The following is an 18,069-nucleotide window of genomic DNA, read 5'->3' as shown; positions in this document are numbered from 1 at the left end:
CAGTGTGCAGAGGGGTGGAGGACATGCATGGTCCGCAGCAGCTGGACAGCCTCTGGGACTCCCCGTTGACACGGTCCCCTGAGACGTGGACCTTTCCCCAATCTCTCAGGAAGGCCCGGTAATCGGAGGGATCAGGGAATGACGTCACATCTTTGCATCTCTCCAGGGCCCTTGGCAGGTCAAGTACTCTGAAAATGTGCCATGACATTGGGTCACAGGCTGTGTTCAAATATCTGCATTAGCCTGCATACAGAAGATGGAACTGATGCATTCTCTGAGGCTCCAGAAAAGGCCACTAGCACCGAGGAATATTACAAGTCCCAGGAACAAAATTTTGAACTTTAACAACAGCAAATTTTTTTTAATGGTAAGGTTTTTTTTTTTTTTTTTAAACCAAGGAGTTTATTTATTTTTATTATTTTTTGAAATATTCATTTTTGAGAGAGCGCATGCAAGAGTGGGCGGGGGGGGGGGGCAGGGGCGGGCAGAGAGAGAAGGACAGAGCATCTAAAGCGGGCTCTGCACTGACAGGAGGGAGCCTGACATGGGGCTTGAACCCACGAACTGTGAGATCATGACCCTAGCCGAAGTCGGATGCTCAACCGACTGAGCCACTCCGGTGCCCCAATCGTAAGGTTTACCTGAAAAGGGGTAAGCTCCCCCATCACCAGAGCAATTGAAGCATAAGGTCAATAGATCAGTGGTGGCCAAACCCAGATAATCATCAGATGAAAACACACATTCCTGAATACCTCTCCTCTGTAGAGTCCCACACTCAGTAAGATACAAAGAGTGGAGCCAGGAATCTCTATTTTTGTTTTTTTAACTTTCTTCTTTTTTAGTATTTATTTTTGAGAGAGAGAGCACACGTGCATGTGTGCAAGCAGGGGAGGGGCAGAGAGAGAGAGGGAGACACAGAATCTGAAGCAGGCTCCAGGCTCTAAGCTGTCAGCAGAGCCCGATGCAGGGCTCGAACCCACAAACCGCGAGATCATGACCTGAGCTGAAGTCAGACACCCAAGCGACTGAGCCACCCAGGTGCCCCCTTTAGAAAATAAATAACTTTTTTTTTTTTAATGCTTATTAATTTTTGAAGAATCTCTATATTTCAATGTTATCTATGGGTGATTCTGACAACTGACTTAGAGAGCCACTGGGCTAGATGGCCATTTGCTGGTATATAGTCTTAAACAAGACAAAGTAAATACTACGTAAGGTCCTTTCTAAATGATTACCTTCTTTTTACCCTCTCGCCTGGGCCTTCAAACCTCTCCTTGTGCTCTTCCATAAATCCCCTTTCCAGCTCAGATAAATCTTCACCAGGGTGTAGAATGATTACCTCAGAGTCCAGCATCGTCTAAGAGAATGTTCTGTGATGATAGAATGTTCTCTATCTGCACTGCCCAATACAGTGGCCACGAGCTATATGAGACTACCAAGGACTTGAAAGGTGGCCAGTGCTATAGGGGAACTAATTTATAATTTTACGTATTCAATTGAAATAGCCACAGATGACCAGGGGCTACTCTATTGGCCGCAGCAGCTTCCTGCGAAAGATGGCTTATGTACTCACTGTGGGATCCAGGTAAACAAGCCAACTCCCTCGACCACCGCCTCTCAGAGCTCATTTCCAGCCTGAAGTGAGCTACCTGATGACAGAGAGGTTAAATTCGAAGAAAATAGCAGGAAAGGAGGAGCTCTGTGTCAGCTGTACCAAAGACAACAGGTACAGAGAACAAAGAGCCCAAACTAAAACTCTCACCCCAAGGGCTCTGCCCTTCCCTGCCCGAGAAAGCAACACCACCAGCAGCCCCAGAGGTACCAGCAACCCCAGAGGTACCAGCCCAGGCAGTGGGGTGTCTCCCGGCTTCCTCGGAGCAGGCAGACCTCATTCTCAGGGATGACCTAGAACACTCCTTGGCCGACTAGAGCTGGACTCTCAAATTTTGTACCGGAACTTTTTGGCTGTATTGGGGTGCAGAAATCCAAGAGAGAGAAAATGAATCTCACAAAACAAAAAGCAAACCTCAAATCCACTACTTTTTCAGACCTCAGAATTTTTCATCAGGCAAAAGAGATCATCTGCACACTCTCAAACATAACTGGACCCCTGCCGAGGTACGGTAAAAGGCCAAGTTCAAACCTGACCGAGGACTCCAGATTAACACGTGTGGTCTTCCAGCCTTGATTCCTGCCTTCCACATTTTAGGCCCTTTTTGCCCAGCATCTGCCTGCACACATGCTCTGAATCTACCACAAAGTGTGGTTACCTGAGCTGAGAAGTGCTGCCTCGACCTTCTGGAATACCAAAGGAACAGACTGATGCGACAGCAGGAGAGGCCAGGTGGGTATCAGGAACCACCTGTCGTATTTCAACAGCTCCCCGTCAAGGAGAGGCCACCGAGCAAGCCTCTGGGTAGCCAGCCTGACGCAGGGACGTGGCCTCTCAGCCAAGAGGAACACCACAGTTGGGGGGGGGGGGGGGAGACAGGGGAGAAAGATGGAAGAAAAGATCAAATACGAAAAGCACTGTGGGGGTGGGGCAATGGCTTCCATCGAAGACTGGATACTGTTTGTGAAGTTTACTGGAAGATGGTTTTCCCCCTTCTAGAAAAAGAAAAAAAGAGAGAGAGAAAGAAAGAAAAGAAAGGAAAAGAAAAAGAAAATGATGTTGCAACTTCCTTCATCACCGCACGCACTCAGGAAAAAACCCCAGGGTTTGCTTCACTTTCCCATCTGTGCTAACGGTCAGCTCCATCCCGAGCCCTGACTTCTGGGCTCCTGAGAGGCAGGAAGCAAAGATGGCCAGAGCTTGGGGGACAGACAGCCTCCCCATCACCTGGCAGGCCGCCTGCCTGCTCCTCCACCGGGAGGCTGAACACAGGATGGAGGCGATTCTTCAGAGCGAGACAGAAGTCCCGTTAGGGCCCAAAGGAGGATAAAAATAAGTTCTGCCCCAGGCTCAGGCCGGCCCCCTCTTTTTTATTCCCCCTTTCCTCCCTGATTCTCTTGGATGGTCAGCCAGCCACACCCATACCGAGCATTTCCTCTTACCAGAAAGATCCCTGGGAGGAGGTCATCTCTTTCCCTCTCAGCCAAATAGAAGACAGGAGTAGCCAGTGTAGTTCTTCACCATTTCCCCTTAGAATCCCCTCCACTGGCCAAACTTTTATCTGTACCCTCCCCTGGGTGTGTCACAGATGTGATTCCATGATGTGTCCTCTGCCCATGCCAGGCAAAAGTGAGCCCTTCCACCCTGAGGGGCCCATCCCGTGTCTCTGTATCCTCTGCCCTGACTCCACCCGCGTCCCCACCACCATCTCCCTGAACCTCTTTCTTCGTGTGTAAACCCAGAAATCAGGCCACCTGGCCTGCCTCCGTCAGAGAAGTACTACCTTCACCAGAGATTACCAAATGGGAATGTGTGTGAAAGGGCACAATCCAGACTGCTGTGTGTGTGTGGGGGGGGGGGGGGGGGGTATTCATCCCTTTTATATGCACACAGGTGTTCACTCCTGTTCTGAACTGTAAGTTCCCAAAGGCAAGGCCCACACCTTACCATGGTGGCGATTTGCACAAAATAAGCATTCCATAAATATTTGATGATACAACACAAATCGCTAGGTCAACTGAGTACTAGATTATAAGGGAGTCATGGAGGAACAATTCGGCAATATTGCAAATGCCAAAGGAGCCCAGGTTTCAGCGTAAGACACTCCCACCATTAACGGCCTCAGGGCTTTGCAACCTGCTGTTCCTTCTGCCCCCTGCCCCCGCCCCTCCCATCCCAGTATTCCCACAGTGCAGGCAACACCACCTTCCCAGGAAAGCCTTCCCTGAGCCACACACATTCTCAGCATTCCAGGGCCTCCTCCCTCCTTCATTTTTTTGCCACTGTATCTATCACCATCTGTCAAACTGTATCATTTAATTGATTACGTTTTGTCTGTCTCCCCTTACTAGGATGCAGGCTCTGTGCAGGTTGTTTTTGTTTTTGTTTTTCTGTCTTGTGCACTTCATGTATCCCCAGAGCCTAAAACGATATTTAGCACTCAGTAGGTACTCAACAAATGGTTGCTAATGAATGCATTGCTCCGAACATGTCTGATCACATTTCCCCTTCTGTAAAATGTTAAGTATTCTGTGAATACTTTTACTTGGCAGTATTAATATAGGGAATTAACAAGAATATAAGTAGGACACCTAACACAATGCTTGCCACATAGTATCTGCTCAAGAAAGACTTGTTATTAATCTGGGAAACCTTCACAGGGTTGCTAAACCTTCAACAGTGAGCTGAATGGGGCAGAAGGTTGAGGACTGTTATATGTTTCAAAGTCGATCTGCTGTTCCGATCTATCCGTAGGGAGGCTGCAAAGTCATCCTTAACACTGCTAATTAATTTTCTTGAGTAGTAAGTTGCTTTGGATCTCAGAGGGATAGAAGGCACCCTAAGGCAAATCCTGCTTAGAAAGGCAGGAGTCTAGTCCAAGCTGCTAGAAAGAATCAGCCCTCATTGTTCCAAATTCTTCTCATCTCATATAGCAGAGGTATTAAAGGGGTCTAAACCCAAGGGGATGACCCTGACTAGTCTCCCAGTTGAGGCTAATCCTGCCATCTGGGCCTCCTGATGGCCAGTCAGCAGCGAAGACAGGAGGCAGGCATGGAGGAGAATAAATGTTTACAAACATCGGTTGAACGGCTGAATGAATAAAAATACTACAGCCCGGAGAAGGGTGAAAGAGCGCTGGCCTGCAGAAAGTGAGGGCGGAGAGGATGGCCCCTGCGGCCTGGAACCTGGACTGCCCCACGTCCTCCAGCACAGGGCAGTATTCCCAGCGGTGGGGTCACAGAAGCAGCACTACAGAAAGCCCTCTCATTCGAAGCAGGCGTCCTCTGAGATCAACTCTGAGCCCTCTGATTCACAAACGAGGAAACTGAATGAGGCCCAGACAGGTTCTCGGACCTGCCGAGGACCACGCAAGCCAGGTCTCTCAGATACCAGTCCCCTTCTGTTTCTCCTACAACGGTGCGGCATGGAGTCAAGTGGCCCCACGAGAGTCAAACCTCTGACCTCAGACCTGGCAGCCTGGTATTCAACGCTGGTGTTCTCGCCTCACCCAGGAGCAAAGCCAGCAGTACGATCACCTTGGACTACATCTGTGTGTCTCTGCTTTGTCTGGAGCTAACTAGAAGATGCCAAGAGCCAGAGGAGAGCTGGCTACTTCCACATCTGTCCCTCCCTTAGTGAAAATTCTCTGAGAGGCAGAAGGGTCATCTCCGTAGTGGAACCGGAAAAGGAGGGGCGCTGGAGCAGGGACGAGAAAGACAAGAGGCATCAATGGGAAACTGTGGTCAGGGCCCTTACGAGAACGAGAAATCCGTTAGCAGAAACAGAAGGTGCCAGCTTGAGTCAGCAGATCCGAATGTGTGGAGAAAAGAGATGCCCAGAAGACTGTTCTGCTATGAATGGCTTTTTGGCAGACAGGAGGGAGAGCAGGGACAGACACTCGGGGGGCTTCACTATACCCCTGGCTAGTCTCAGAGAGCCCAGCCTAATACTGTTCCACGCCCACGGCCGTCCCCCTCCACCCTGAGGATCACCATTCGTACCTTATATCGATGCAGATAGCATCCACCATTACTCAGTTATCGCACCTTTCTTAGGCAGCTGGGTATAACTCATGATGCCAAAATACTCCATGAAATTTTTCTAAATGAGGGCATAGAGTCACGTGGAAGTAAGAGAATGTAAAGAGAATGAAGATGTGAGTCTTCAGGAACTTGCAATCCAATCTTTAGAAAGCTCCCTGAACATGGAGAAACTGTCTTCAACTGAAACAGAAGGGGGGAGTGTCTTGGCAAGTTTGGCGGGGGAGGGTGGGGGAGACCCACTTCTAGGGTGAAGGCTTTCATGAGGGTGGCAGCATTTGTACAGGGTGGAGTAGGTAGATACAGACAGGGGTGGGGCAGGGAGGCAAAGAAGATACGGATGAACAGATGGCACACATACCACGGGCAAAGGTGACAGTGGAGGGGGAGGGGAAGGGTCCTATTAAGGAAAGAGCAAATGTAAGCCCCTTGAGCTGAAACACAGCAGTCATTCAGAAAAAAAACAAAAACAAAAACACAACCAAAAACCAGATTGGGGTCAGATCAAGGAAGGATCTGAAAATCTCCTGTGCTCCCCAGGCAAAGGGGACCCACTGAAGGGTTGAAACTACGAAGCTACATGACCAGGGCTGGCAAAGTAGTCCTGCATGTGGTCCAAGGGACAGAGGGGCAAGACCCTAATTCCCCGCCTGAGGTTCTCAGAGTCAGCTAAATGTTTCGGCTGCACCCCTCTACTCTCCATCCCTTCTTTCTCTAATTACACACCTCTAACTCAATTTTATGTTCTTTTTAAAAATCTAAGGCAAGGTAACAAAAACAAGTCCACGAAATCAGAAGGGTCAAGGGTGCTGTCACCCCTCGTCCTCCTCCCTAGGAGCACAGGGGACTAGTGCCCTGCCAGGGGAGGGGGACATGAAGGTAGGAAACCCCTGAGAATCCCACGTGGGCTCTAGTGGAAAGAACGGATGTGACGCTTGAGAGGCCGGCAGTCAGAGGGAATAACAAAGCTTCCGGGTTTCTGTAAACATGAGCATTTACAAAGCAAGCTACCAGGTACACTCACTCTGTCCCCGTGGCCTTCTGCTTTTCCGAGACCTGGGTGCCTGGAAACACAGAGGCACCACGAAGGCCACGAGATGTCCCCTGCCACCCTCCCCAGCACAACAGAGTAGACAGGGTCCTCCGAGTTCCAAGGCCCCTGTGGCCTCCGCACCGGTCCACCTGCATTCCTAGGATGCTGTGCGTTCCACACTTGTGGCCTCCAATGCCCAGGGCTCCCCCTCTACTCCCCTGCCCCCACGGTGCTCTGGGCTCTACAGAAGTCGGGCAACCTGCAGATTCTTCACTTAGAGAGGCTCCCCTTCCCCAGCTCCTGTGAAGCCTGGCCTTTGGAATCTACAAGCCTTCCTCTAAGAATTACAGAAGCCAGAGAAGGAGGCCCGGGACAGAGAAGAGGGAGGGTATGGTGACTCCAAGGACAGGGGCTCCTTCTGTCAGAGTTAAAAATAAACTCTTAGCCATTTACACCCAACTCCTCCCTCCAGAAGCCAATGGGCCTTGGCAGATAAATCTCTCCCTGCAGAGGAAATGAGGCCCTGCAGGGACAGACAGGAGGAAGCAGTCCATGGAGACCTGGTCCAGTATGTAACTCTAGCTCAAGCCAGAGGGCCCCCCAGACCTGCCTCAGCTTCTATTACTCTTCCCCCAACACACCTTCTCCCAAACAAATCCCAATCCCAGAAAAAAGACACAGAATCCTTCTGTGCATGGTTAGTATCAACACCTGCCCAAGGATCGGAAAAATCAGTAAGAAGAGAGTGCCAAAGTCAAGCTAAAAGATATAGTCTGCCCAGTATCTACCACTTAAGCAGGTACCCCAGCTCCCTGAGCCCCTTTCCTCACATCCTGTAGGTCTCCGGGATCCCCAGGCAGTAGGGCAAGAGGTCACCTCAATGGACCTCAGTGGACACCGATCAGCACCACCCCTGCCCTCACAGGAGGCAGAAGAGACCCGTGCTCTCTGTGACATCCTGCAGGTGGCGAAGCTGGGAGGGCCAGAGGGGCCATGGCCTGACTCAGGAGGGAGGCCCCGAGAGCCAGGGCCCAGTTATCCTTGGAAGCCAACAGGATGAGGTCACACTTCTGAATGTGGTAACCTGAAGCCCCACGCTGCAGGGGTGGAGAATATAGCTCAGCAGCAGGGCAGGAGTCCCAGGGCAGGGAGCGAGCTCAGTCACAGGGCAGTGGGGGTGAGGGCCTGGGGCAGCCTCAGGCAGAGCTCTCCTGCTGGCCTCCGTGTACCTTCTGCGGGGAGGCCTGCTTGCCGTTGCAGCCTGGAGGAAGCCGGAGCAGGAGGCAAGCACGGGGGGAAAGTCTAATTGACCCGGGGAACTTCTGCAACCTCCTCCCAGCCCTTCCCCTCATGGGGAAGAAGCACGGTGGCTCCCCAGAGCCTTTGTACGCACTGCACTGCCTCTTCTCCCGTAGCCCGAGCTTGGGAGGTGGTGGGGGGCAACTCACGTTTCCGAGCGCTGGGAGCAAACCGAGCCTGGTGCTGCTCCAGGTATCGTATCTCACTCCCAGCGCTCAGAACCATGAGTTGCCCCCCACCACCTCCCAAGCTCGGGCTACAAGAGAAGGGGGCAGATGGGGAGACCACAAGTGACAAGAGAGAGTGGGCTCGGCGGTGTGGCAGGCAGCCCTGGGGCAGACAGCAGGGCCGGGCTGTGTGTGGGGGACTGCAGCAGCAGCAGGTTTATTTTTAGCTGTTGGGACGGGGGGGCTGAGTAACAGGTCGAGGCCCTGGGCGGGAGGCCAGGTTGCAAGTGTCCATCCAGTGTGTGGGCTGGGAGCCTAGAGATAACATGGATCGTCACAATGGCAGCAACATGACTGACTCAGTCACCTGCCACAGAAGGGTCGGGGGCAAGGCACCCCATAAGAGCATGACGGTCGGTGGAGGAGCCTGCAGGGACCTGTCAGTAGGTCCCCTTCACCTTTGCTTTGGGTTCAGAAGAAGAATCAGTGGAGAGAAGCCAAGCAGAGAGAAGGCATCAGCCATACAGCTCCCTTTGTCACCCGCAACTTGTCTGAGACAGAAAAGGCTTCGAGTGGTGGCCACATAGCTTCCGCCTTCGGTCACCACTCCTCACCTTCCAGATGAGTGCTGGATGGACACGGGCCATGGAGATGCCTGGAAACGTCCCTCAAGAGTAAGATGCCCTTTCATATGACCCTTTGGGACGGCTCATGTTCCTAGCAGAATAAACACACAGCTTGGCCAGTCTTGGAGGGAACATGAGTTACTGATGGGGGTTGACCTTGGGGCCATGTCCCAGCCTCTCCCACCTGCCAGCTAGCACACAGCGATGTTTACTGGATCAGGAAATAAAGCCCCCCAAAGGGCACTGCCAGAGGCTCATCCCCCTTTCCACTGTGTCTCTTCTTCCTGGATCCAGCCACACATGATGGCCTAGAGCACAGGACTCCATGGTCCGAAGCTCCAGGGCTGAAACGACTGTTTTAGCATTTAGTGAGCAGGAAGAAGAAGAAAGAGAACAGACCTCACCAGGCATCCCTCTCTCCTCCTGCTTCCTTAGACTTCTGATTTCCAGTCTTACCCAGCCCTAGGGGGTTGCTGAGTGGTACCTGGATGCAAATCCTAATTTCCTCGTCAGCTTTAGGAATCAGTCCCCAACTCTCATCCCAGGACAGTCCCCAGCCCACACCGTATCTTTGGGTGAATTACAAGAAGGCACCCATGTGGATGGACCCAGCCACAAGCCAACACGAAGCCTGACTAGCGAACGGTAGGTTAGACTGCAGCCCTCACTTCCTCCCTCAGCTGGTGCCCCTGTGCAGGGCCCAGCCTGCACACCGATCACAGCGGCCACGTCTGGCCCCACACCTCAAGTGGGGAAGAAGTTGCAGACAGGGAACACAAAGAATTCCGCATCTCCGCCAGGAGACACTGCTACACTAAGATTCTTCTAACTTCAAGGCAAGAACAGATTCACATCCCACTGAGTTATCTGGCCCCATCCTCTCTGCCGAGGCGCTAGGTGCAACACTTTCCACGTCTTCACACAAAAGAAGTGACGGTTGGTCAGGGAGGACTGTTAATTAACGGCACAGGCTACCCTGGAGCCATCAAGGCCACACCAGGGGCATCCACTCTGGCTCAGACGCTGCTGATGGTCAGACACGGGGCTGGTCAGCAAGCCATCCGGCCAGCTCTTGGCCTCTTGCCCCCGGCACAGCCTTCCGCTACCCACCAATGCCAGTGCTCAGGAGCAATGGGTAGCCTGACCTCTGCCATGGGCACCCAAACCTGGAAAATTTAACTGACCTACTGCAGGACACATGCCCAGTTAGCAGGGCATATAGCCTGGACCCCATGTTTGGCTTTCCCATCCGACACATAACAAATAATAACAGGCTCTTCTCTAAAAATATGCATCTGTATACATCTTAAAATACAAAATATCAGTATTCCTCTCAAGACCAGAGAGGGTACAAAGTCTGATGTGGGTCACATACCTGGTGTACATCAAGCCACCCAGTGGCGTGGCCCCTTCTCTTTACCAATGTCCCCATTTATGAGGTGACCTACGTAGGAAGACCTAGTGCCAAGAGCTCGGTTTTGTGCTGCCAGGTCTATACTCCCAGCACTACTCCCTCTAGCAACCAAAAAACCAAAGAAACCCAGACTCAGAGCAGGTCCTGGGGAACTGTGTCCCTGATGCTGATGCCAGGTAAGGCCTTGGACAGACCACTGAAGCCCTCCTGACGGGCCTAGCCTCCCGCTCTGGTGGGATGGAAGGAGTCAAGAAAGATGCCGGGGAGTGTCAGCAGTAAGGTGCAATGATGCGTGGGTCTCTGTACCACCGGGCCTTAAACCATTACCAAGAGCACCTGCAGCCCCTTGGAACACAGCAGACACCAACCCTGCCCGCCCACCTCCCTCTTGGACCCTGAAGCACCGCTGCAGACCAGGGAAGAGAGGAGAAAAGAGACCCCACATGACTTTGAAGGGCCTGCAGCAGAAGAGAGGACCTCAAATCAGAAGGGAGGAGTCCTGACTCAGAACATGCAAGGGCCTCTTGGGAATCATGGAAGGGACTCAAATGCAGACGCCAGTGCCCTGTCCTTCCCGCTTGTGGCTGACATTCCTCCTGGCAAGGCCGCCAAACATCCCTGGGATTTGCGGGTGACAGGAGCTTTGGCCCCTCCTCCAACCCCAGGATCTGGGCAGGGATCAAGTCTGCAGTCCTGAATCTTGGCTCCTCCAGGTCTCTCCCTGGATCCCTGCACCTGCTTCTTAAGGGAATCATCAATGGATGATGGGCCAACTCCTCTGGGCCCAAGCAGTCAAAACATCTTAATCATGAGTACCAGTGCCTTCGTCCTCCTGAAAAGGAGCCCCTTCAATTCCCAGGCACCCACTGATATCTGGTCTCAAGGCCTCGGGGCTGCTCTTCCTTCCACTTCCATCAGCTACTGACCCCAGATCTTAGCTGGAGATTATTTTCAACTCCATCAAAGCCCGGAATTTACAAGTGAAAAAGGACCATGAGCCGACCCAACTTTGATCCTGCCTCAGTGGACACCAAGAGCCCTGGTGCAGTAAACAGGGACCAAGGCCCCAAGACGGGGGGGGGGAGGGCATCTCTGAAACCAGAAACTAGAACCTCCTAGCCCAAACCTCAGTGATCTGTCACCCTGCTTTACAACAGCCTGTTCGTTTACTTCACGCCCCTCAAGTACTTTGAAACCGGCTTTTAACACAAAACTAGGTCAGAGTCAATTCTGAGCCACTAGCCCTATATGCTCCCTGCCAACCTGATCTCCCCTCAGAGCCAGGGTCACCATCCCCTCCGACAGATCTACTCATACCTCAGAGGCCCAGCAATGAGCCATCCATGGCTCCTTGGGTCCTCCCAGATTTCCCTTCTAAAGCTCTTCTGTTCCCAATCACATGATTTAACCTCCAGACCAGCAAAGGCTAGTAGAACCTTCTACAAGGATGAATATATTCTTCTGCACTATTCACTTCAGCAGCCATTAACCACGTGCAGGCTACTGAACATTTGCAATGTGCCTAGCAACTGATTTTTAATTTGATTTAGCTTAATTAATTTTAACTTCAATAGCCATGCATGGGTATTGGCTGCCATACTGGAGCGTGCAAACCAAGTTTGTTAATTTTGCCTTCTCCAAATCGGTTTCTTGGCCCCCTAAATTTTAAGGCACTTTATAGGTCTGTCTCCTCCACACAGGTAAGCATATGATAGGATGCTCAGCAAACTGTTAACTACCTGTAACCTCAATGGATATGAAAGAGGCTGATTTATTAGTCAAAGAAACTTTCCTCACCGTGTGATTCCATCCAGAGAACCCCATCTTGGGACACTGCCCCTCACGCAGCCACACTACCTATCTTGCTCCTCGCTCCCCGGGAGGTATACGGGATGATGTGAGCTGGAGAGGACGATGCCTGTACTTTGGGGCTGTGGGAGATCTGGTGGTTCCCTCTAATAGTGTTCAGACCAACCATGGGCAGTTCCGATGATCTCCCCCTCAGAACAACAAAGGAAGCCACACCGCAGTGACACGAGGTGACCTGGGGAAGGAGGACCACCGGAGAAAGGAAAGGAGAAGACATCACAGGACCTTGTTTTCTCTAATCCACGCAATGGAAAGACAAACAGAGATAAGGGAGGACAACATTCTATATTTTGTAAAGCAATAATGTGCTTCACCTAATCAGAGTCACACAGCAGAGAGGGACAACAGTGCCAGCTTTAATTGAATTTGTTCAGCTAATACCCAAGAGTCACCATGACACGGAGAAGCAGGAAGCAGCTGAGGAACCCCACGGGGAATACAACCAACCATTACACAAGTGGATTGGGACCAGGCGTCCGTATCAAAGAAATAGTTAATAGAATTCCCATGTTCTTATACAAAAAATAATACGTTAGATTTATATCAAACATGCCCTAAAAAGGGAGGGGGTGGTATACAAAAATTATTTTTAAAAAGCTTGTTAACCATATTTAGAACTCATGGAGCTGCTGAGTTGGTACGTAAGCTACCCTTCCAACTTTGGGGGTTATTGCTGGGGAGGTAATACATACCCACCCGGCACCCCCTCGCCATCAGTCAAGGGGGTAAGAGAGAAGCTCCCTAGGCTGGAGCAGCAGCCAATCCCAGGTCCGAGTCTGCTGATGTCACTGCAGTTACAAGGTGGGAAGGCACCTGAGACAGGGAGTCAGGCATCCTGGGTTCTAATCCTGCCTCTGCCAAGCGCGTGGCTATACTACCTCAAGCAAGTCTTTGCTCTGGGCCTTGGTTTTCGCAAATCTGCACAACGAGGGGGGTAGATGCGATGACCTCTGAAGTCCCTTCCGACTCTGACGAAGTATGGGTATGACTCAGAACTTAGCAACAGCAGCCAGGAGAGATGGTGAGGTAAGGTCACAGCACGCACTAAAAGCACTGAAATGTTAGCTCTCTGAGGTGCAGGGAGAGAAGCGGCAAGGTGGCTTGGGGCTTTTTTTTTTTTTTTTGGAAAGCACTGATTTCACTTAAGAGGGTTAAGAGGTCACCAGACCACAGAGCGAGCAGGGCATCTGGGCATCTGCCACCTCCCATTAACTCTCAGAGCTGAGAAACAGCAGAGGTCAGAACCCCCATCGGAGGCCCTGCTCCAGCCCCGTAGCTTCTGCCCCGAATCCCCAGGAATGGCCTAATGCTATGCGGACAGTGGAGATCCCGGACAGTGGAGATCCGATCCCTTTTTCCTGAGGCACCTACCGATGGGGCAATCCGTCCTAGCCCGCCAGCATCTACCTCCCCTTGCTTCATAGTCAAAACGCTCCTGGTTTTGAAAGTCATTTCACCACTCAGCACCGAAGGTTAATTTCACCAAGATTCAAGATCTAGAAATCTCTTTGGTGTGTGTCTCAGACAGGATTCACTGGGCCAGATTCCCCCTACAAGCTGTAATTATGTCTTAGCCAATATTTGGACATGGAAGTGCTGTTGACACTATCAGTCTCTGAATGTCTCATACCTTCTTTCTTCCTCTATTATTAAGTTTTTACACAAAGATGTGTGGGAATCTGCAATTTAACAGTTGAGCCAACTTACAAGATCTGGGAGCAGACTGCCTGTCAAAACAGACTGACTTCAATCTGCACCCACTTCCCACCCGAGAGGGATAAATTATGAGTGTTATTTAAAATGCTGCGGGATTTTTCCTTTCAAAACTAAAGCGGGGGGACATATCCAAATCTCTCTCCTATTAATTACAATCGCAGAAATCTGAATTACAAAAGAAATCTGAATTGCCACCCTAAAACATTTTAGAGTGGAGTTTTATGTGTCATTAAATAGAATAAAAAGAGGTTGAGAGCTTTTGTTCTCAAGTCTTTATGCAATATTCCAACTATCCAGGGGAATGAATGAACAGCCTTCGTCCCCAAACTGCTGATGGGTGAGGGCAGATGGCCTCTCGGAGAGATAGAAAACTATCTCAGAAAGGGTGTCTGTCGCTTCCTCACCCGTACAAGTTAACTGTGGTCAAACAGCACTCACTCAATTCCATTCCCCAAGGTCAGTGACACATTTAAACCACAGCTCCTACTCCCTGTCCCCAGTTGATTGTATGGGGAAAGGGGTCTAAGTCACAACAGCTTAGAGTAGAAACCAAAGAAATCTGACAGTGTTGGGACTGGCTGAAAGCTCTCCCCCAAGAGGATGAAAGCAGCAGGAAAATGATTTTAGAGGCCTGAAAATCTGGAAATTGCACATGGAATGCAAAGTGCCAGCCTTTTATTACATCGAATTATATATTCCAACAGTTCCGCCCATCACACCTATCTGAGTTGTATTAATAGCTGAAATACAGCTAGCTGAGGAGGGGAGGCATGAGGGGGAAGAGAAAAATATAACACAGGAAGTATTTTTCTCCTCCTCCAATCATTAAGACACCCCAGGGGAAACAGGCGTAATGTGTCACCTTTAGAGATGTGGTTTGATCTGAAACCTGTCTGAGGGGGAAAACCTTTTTAAGTGACCCTGAACATGGCTCACGCTGCACTGAGGACCCACCCACCTTATCAGGCCTCCAAGTCCGTTCTGTTTAACTTCTGAACTAGGTATTCTCACTTAACTCCTCATTCCCCAACCCCCCGAAACCACCACACCCCCCCTTAAAAAAAAAAAAAAAAAAAAAAAAAAGAGGTTGGGTTTCCCCGGCTCAAGGAAAACGCTCCGTCGTACTGTCCACCAATCCCCCACGTCCAGGGCTCAAGTGGCCATCCCTGATTTGCGGAATCAGCACCGGGCCAAGCCGTGGTTTAGACACCCGGTTCACAATGATCAATGGAGCTATGGAAACAGCAGACATCGCGCCGGAGCCTGCTGGCCTCCCATCTGGAGCCTCACAGACACTGAAGGTAGGAGGGGGGCCTGCTCTCGGATCAAAACAGTCCCTCCCCTGCGCCCGGGGGGCGGTGTCCCCGCGGAATCTCCAGGCTGGCACCTCCCGGGCCGGCGCGCCCCAAGGCGGCATGGCCGCACTCGGGAGGCCCAGGGAAGTGAAATCACACATTCCGGCTCCCAAATAAGGAGCGAGGCTAAATAAACCTCTGAGATCCGACTTCTCCAAACTAACCGACCAACCAGCTCAATGAGTAATGGGCCTTTTGTGCCCGCAGAAAGAAAGAGAGGAGGGAGGAGAGGATGGGGAACCACAAGCCTCGAAAATCACTTCCTCGAGCCAGGGTGAAATTAGCAGAAGTGGTCCCGAAGCCAACCGTTGCGACTCGGCTGGATCCCGCTCAAACCCCAAAATGGCAGAGTGCTCACGAGTCCTCTCGGGTCCCGCCACTCACACCCGGAGGTGACCGGAAACTCGGTCTGGGCGGCGTGGTCGGCGCGGACCTGACCTTCCCCGCGGCGCGCCCGCCCCCGGCCGCGCACTTGGCTCCCCTCGGGCGCCCGGGACCCACAACCCCGCCGCGGCCGGGACGGACGGTCGCCGGGTGCGGGCAGGGTCCGCGCGATCGCGCCCGGCGACCGTGCGCTTTGGCCGCTCGGAGCGCTGGGGGTCGTCCCCGGGACGCCCCCCCGCCCCCGCCTCCGCCCGTGCCCGTCCTCCCCTCCCCCGGCCCCCGAACCTACTTTTAGGGCGAATTTCTCCTGGGTCCTCTTGTTGAGGATCTGCAAAACTTTCCCGTTGATACCCAGTCCGAGGACCTGGGTGGTGACCTTGTAGTCGTCGATGATGGCGTTCTTCTTGATCTGCAGGCTCGACTTGACGTGGAACTGGGGAAACTGCTGCGGGGGCTGCGGCGGCGGCTGGGTCGGGGGGTGAGGCTGGGCCGGGGCGGGGGGCTGCGGCGGCGGCGGCGGAGGCGGGTTGGGAAACAGCACCGGTGGGGTCTGGCCTTGAGAGTTGGACAGCATGGTGCCCGGAGACGCGGGAGCAGAGGCGGGAGGGCCCGCGGCCGCCCCCTCCTCCGACTCCGGACGGGGTCCCCGCCACCCCCCGCCCGGCGGCGAAGTTTGCTCCGGGCTGGAGCCGGCTTCCCCGCCCCGGCCCGGCTCCAGGCTCGGCGGGTCGCGGGGCTCCGTGGGTCCCGCCGCGCGCCGCTGGCGCCTACCAGCCCTGCTCCCTCCCTCCCACCCTCCCCCCCCCGGGGGCCTGGCGCTCAGGGGACCGCGGGACGGCGGGGGGCCCGGCCCGGGGGGAAGCGGCCGCGCGACAATGTACCCAGCCCGGGGGCCGGCGGCCGCGTCACAGCCTCGTCTGCGTCCGGGGCCGGTCCTTAAAGGGGAGGGTCGGAGGGGCCGGGCTTCGGGAGGCGGGGCGGGGCCAAGGAGGCGTGGGCGCGGGGGCGGGGCTGGCCTTAAAGGGGAGGACGCGAGCCTTCCCGAGTGCGGACGGAGGGTGGCTGGCCGGGGCAGCGGCCTGCGGGCGGGGTCGCTAAAGGGGAGTGGGGGCCGAGACACCCCGGTTCGTGATTGATCAGGGGCAAGCCAAGAGAAGAAGGAGGCGTATGAAAGTAGGCGCATAATTCAGATAGAAAACCCACTTTTCTCCAGTCGTCTGGCTCTTTTAGACGGCAGCAGCCAATCGGAAGAAGGGGTGTATTTTGAAGGAGAGAGGTGACCGGCTAGTAAGTGTAAGCGGCGTGAGCATGAATTACAGGGAATGACAGAGCTTCCTCCTAGAAATAGGTGTGAGGCAAATATTAAACATGTTCTTAGCTGGACCATTTTCCTCTGAATTTTGCATTTCTTTTCTCATGAATTTGTCAGCGAAAGATTTAATCATTGTGTAACTTTGAACAATGTAGCAATTATAACTTTGAACTGTTTCTCATGTAAATTAGCTAAGAAAGGAAACTGCGTGGGGGGGGTGGGGAGGGGAAGGATAGACTGACCTTCAGACTTCCTGTGTGACCCTGGGCAAGCCTTTGCACCTCTCCCTCAGTGGGAGGAAAAGCAATACCTTTCTGCAGCCCTGTGGAATTAGATAAGACGGTGAAACAAAAGGAAGGTCTGGATCAGACTAGGGTCTGATTTCTAGCGTGGAAAAGTTAGTCCCTGGGTTACGCCTATTAGGAGAAGTGGGTATTTTTAAGAAGCTGAGGTCTAGTCCAGATTAGCGCCATATCTCTGCGGAAGATACCAAGGATCTAGCTGGGCCCATAGTAGCCCAGATCAGGGGGAGGCGACTGGGGAGGCCCTAACTATAAGCTGCTGGAGGGCCTCTATACGCATTCTGATGGGTGTGGGGGATGATCATCTAATACATCCCTGCTGACCTCCTCCCTGTTCTAAGAACAGTTGAGAAAAAAGACCAGACAGGTGAACACAAAACCTCAGCTTGATTACCGGTAATGCAAAAGTAAGAATGGGTACGCCTGGGTGGCTCAGTCCATTAAGCAACTAACTCTTGATTTCGGCTCGGGTCATGCTCTCACAGTCGGGGGGAATCAAACCTCCTGGGCTGAAAGCCCGGACCCTGCTTGGGGTTCTCTCTCTCTCTCTCTCTCTCAAAAAAACTAAATAAAATAAAATGTTAAAAATGGGGCTTGAGCTATAGCCACACATGGCCCCTAATATGTCCCTCCAATACTCCAGAGCCCCCTTGTCCAAGGACACCCAGCATAGGGAGAAAACAATGGGATATCCTGAGGACAGGAGCCCTTGGGACTGAGCCCAGGCAGGGAAGGATTAAGAGGTAGAGCAAAAGGCAGGAGTCTCCCTTTCAGGGAGGGCAGCAGGACTCACTCCCCGGGGCCAGTTCCCCTGACATAAATATTGGCTCTTTTGAAGCAGAGTTCATTCAGTGCACAACTTGACTGCATACAAGAAGCCATGCTCAGCCTTGCAGTTGGTAGATGGTGTTATTCGGTGGAGAAGACAGACCCGTGCAAG

General features: G+C 52.5%; 1 protein-coding gene and 1 long non-coding RNA gene across 4 annotated transcripts in view; one reads left to right on the top strand and one right to left on the bottom strand.

Moving 5' to 3' along the window:
* The window catches only part of MAPKAPK2 (MAPK activated protein kinase 2), a 43,608-nt gene extending 27,306 nt beyond the window's left edge, over window positions 1–16,302 (bottom strand). Inside the window, exon 1 of one of the 2 annotated variants that reach the window (XM_086693417.1) lies at window positions 15,805–16,302. In XM_086693417.1, coding sequence (XP_086549543.1) covers window positions 15,805–16,089 — 285 coding nt within the window. In that variant the 5' untranslated portion in view covers window positions 16,090–16,302. The remainder of the gene's footprint in view (window positions 1–15,804) is intronic. The other variant, XM_086693418.1, reaches the window with a different exon arrangement.
* The window catches only part of LOC147572565 (uncharacterized), a 30,753-nt gene continuing 27,531 nt past the window's right edge, over window positions 14,848–18,069 (top strand). For both annotated transcript variants that reach the window (XR_015245860.1, XR_015245861.1), the window contains exon 1: window positions 14,848–15,077. This is a non-coding gene — a long non-coding RNA (uncharacterized LOC147572565). The remainder of the gene's footprint in view (window positions 15,078–18,069) is intronic.

Source organism: Puma concolor, chromosome E4 (genome assembly GCF_028749965.1).
Source record: "Puma concolor isolate L17-30 chromosome E4, mPumCon1.1.hap2, whole genome shotgun sequence".
NCBI lineage: Eukaryota > Metazoa > Chordata > Mammalia > Carnivora > Felidae > Puma > Puma concolor.
The sequence above is the reverse complement of the archived record's forward strand: the minus strand, read 5'-3'. Positions and strand labels throughout refer to the sequence as shown.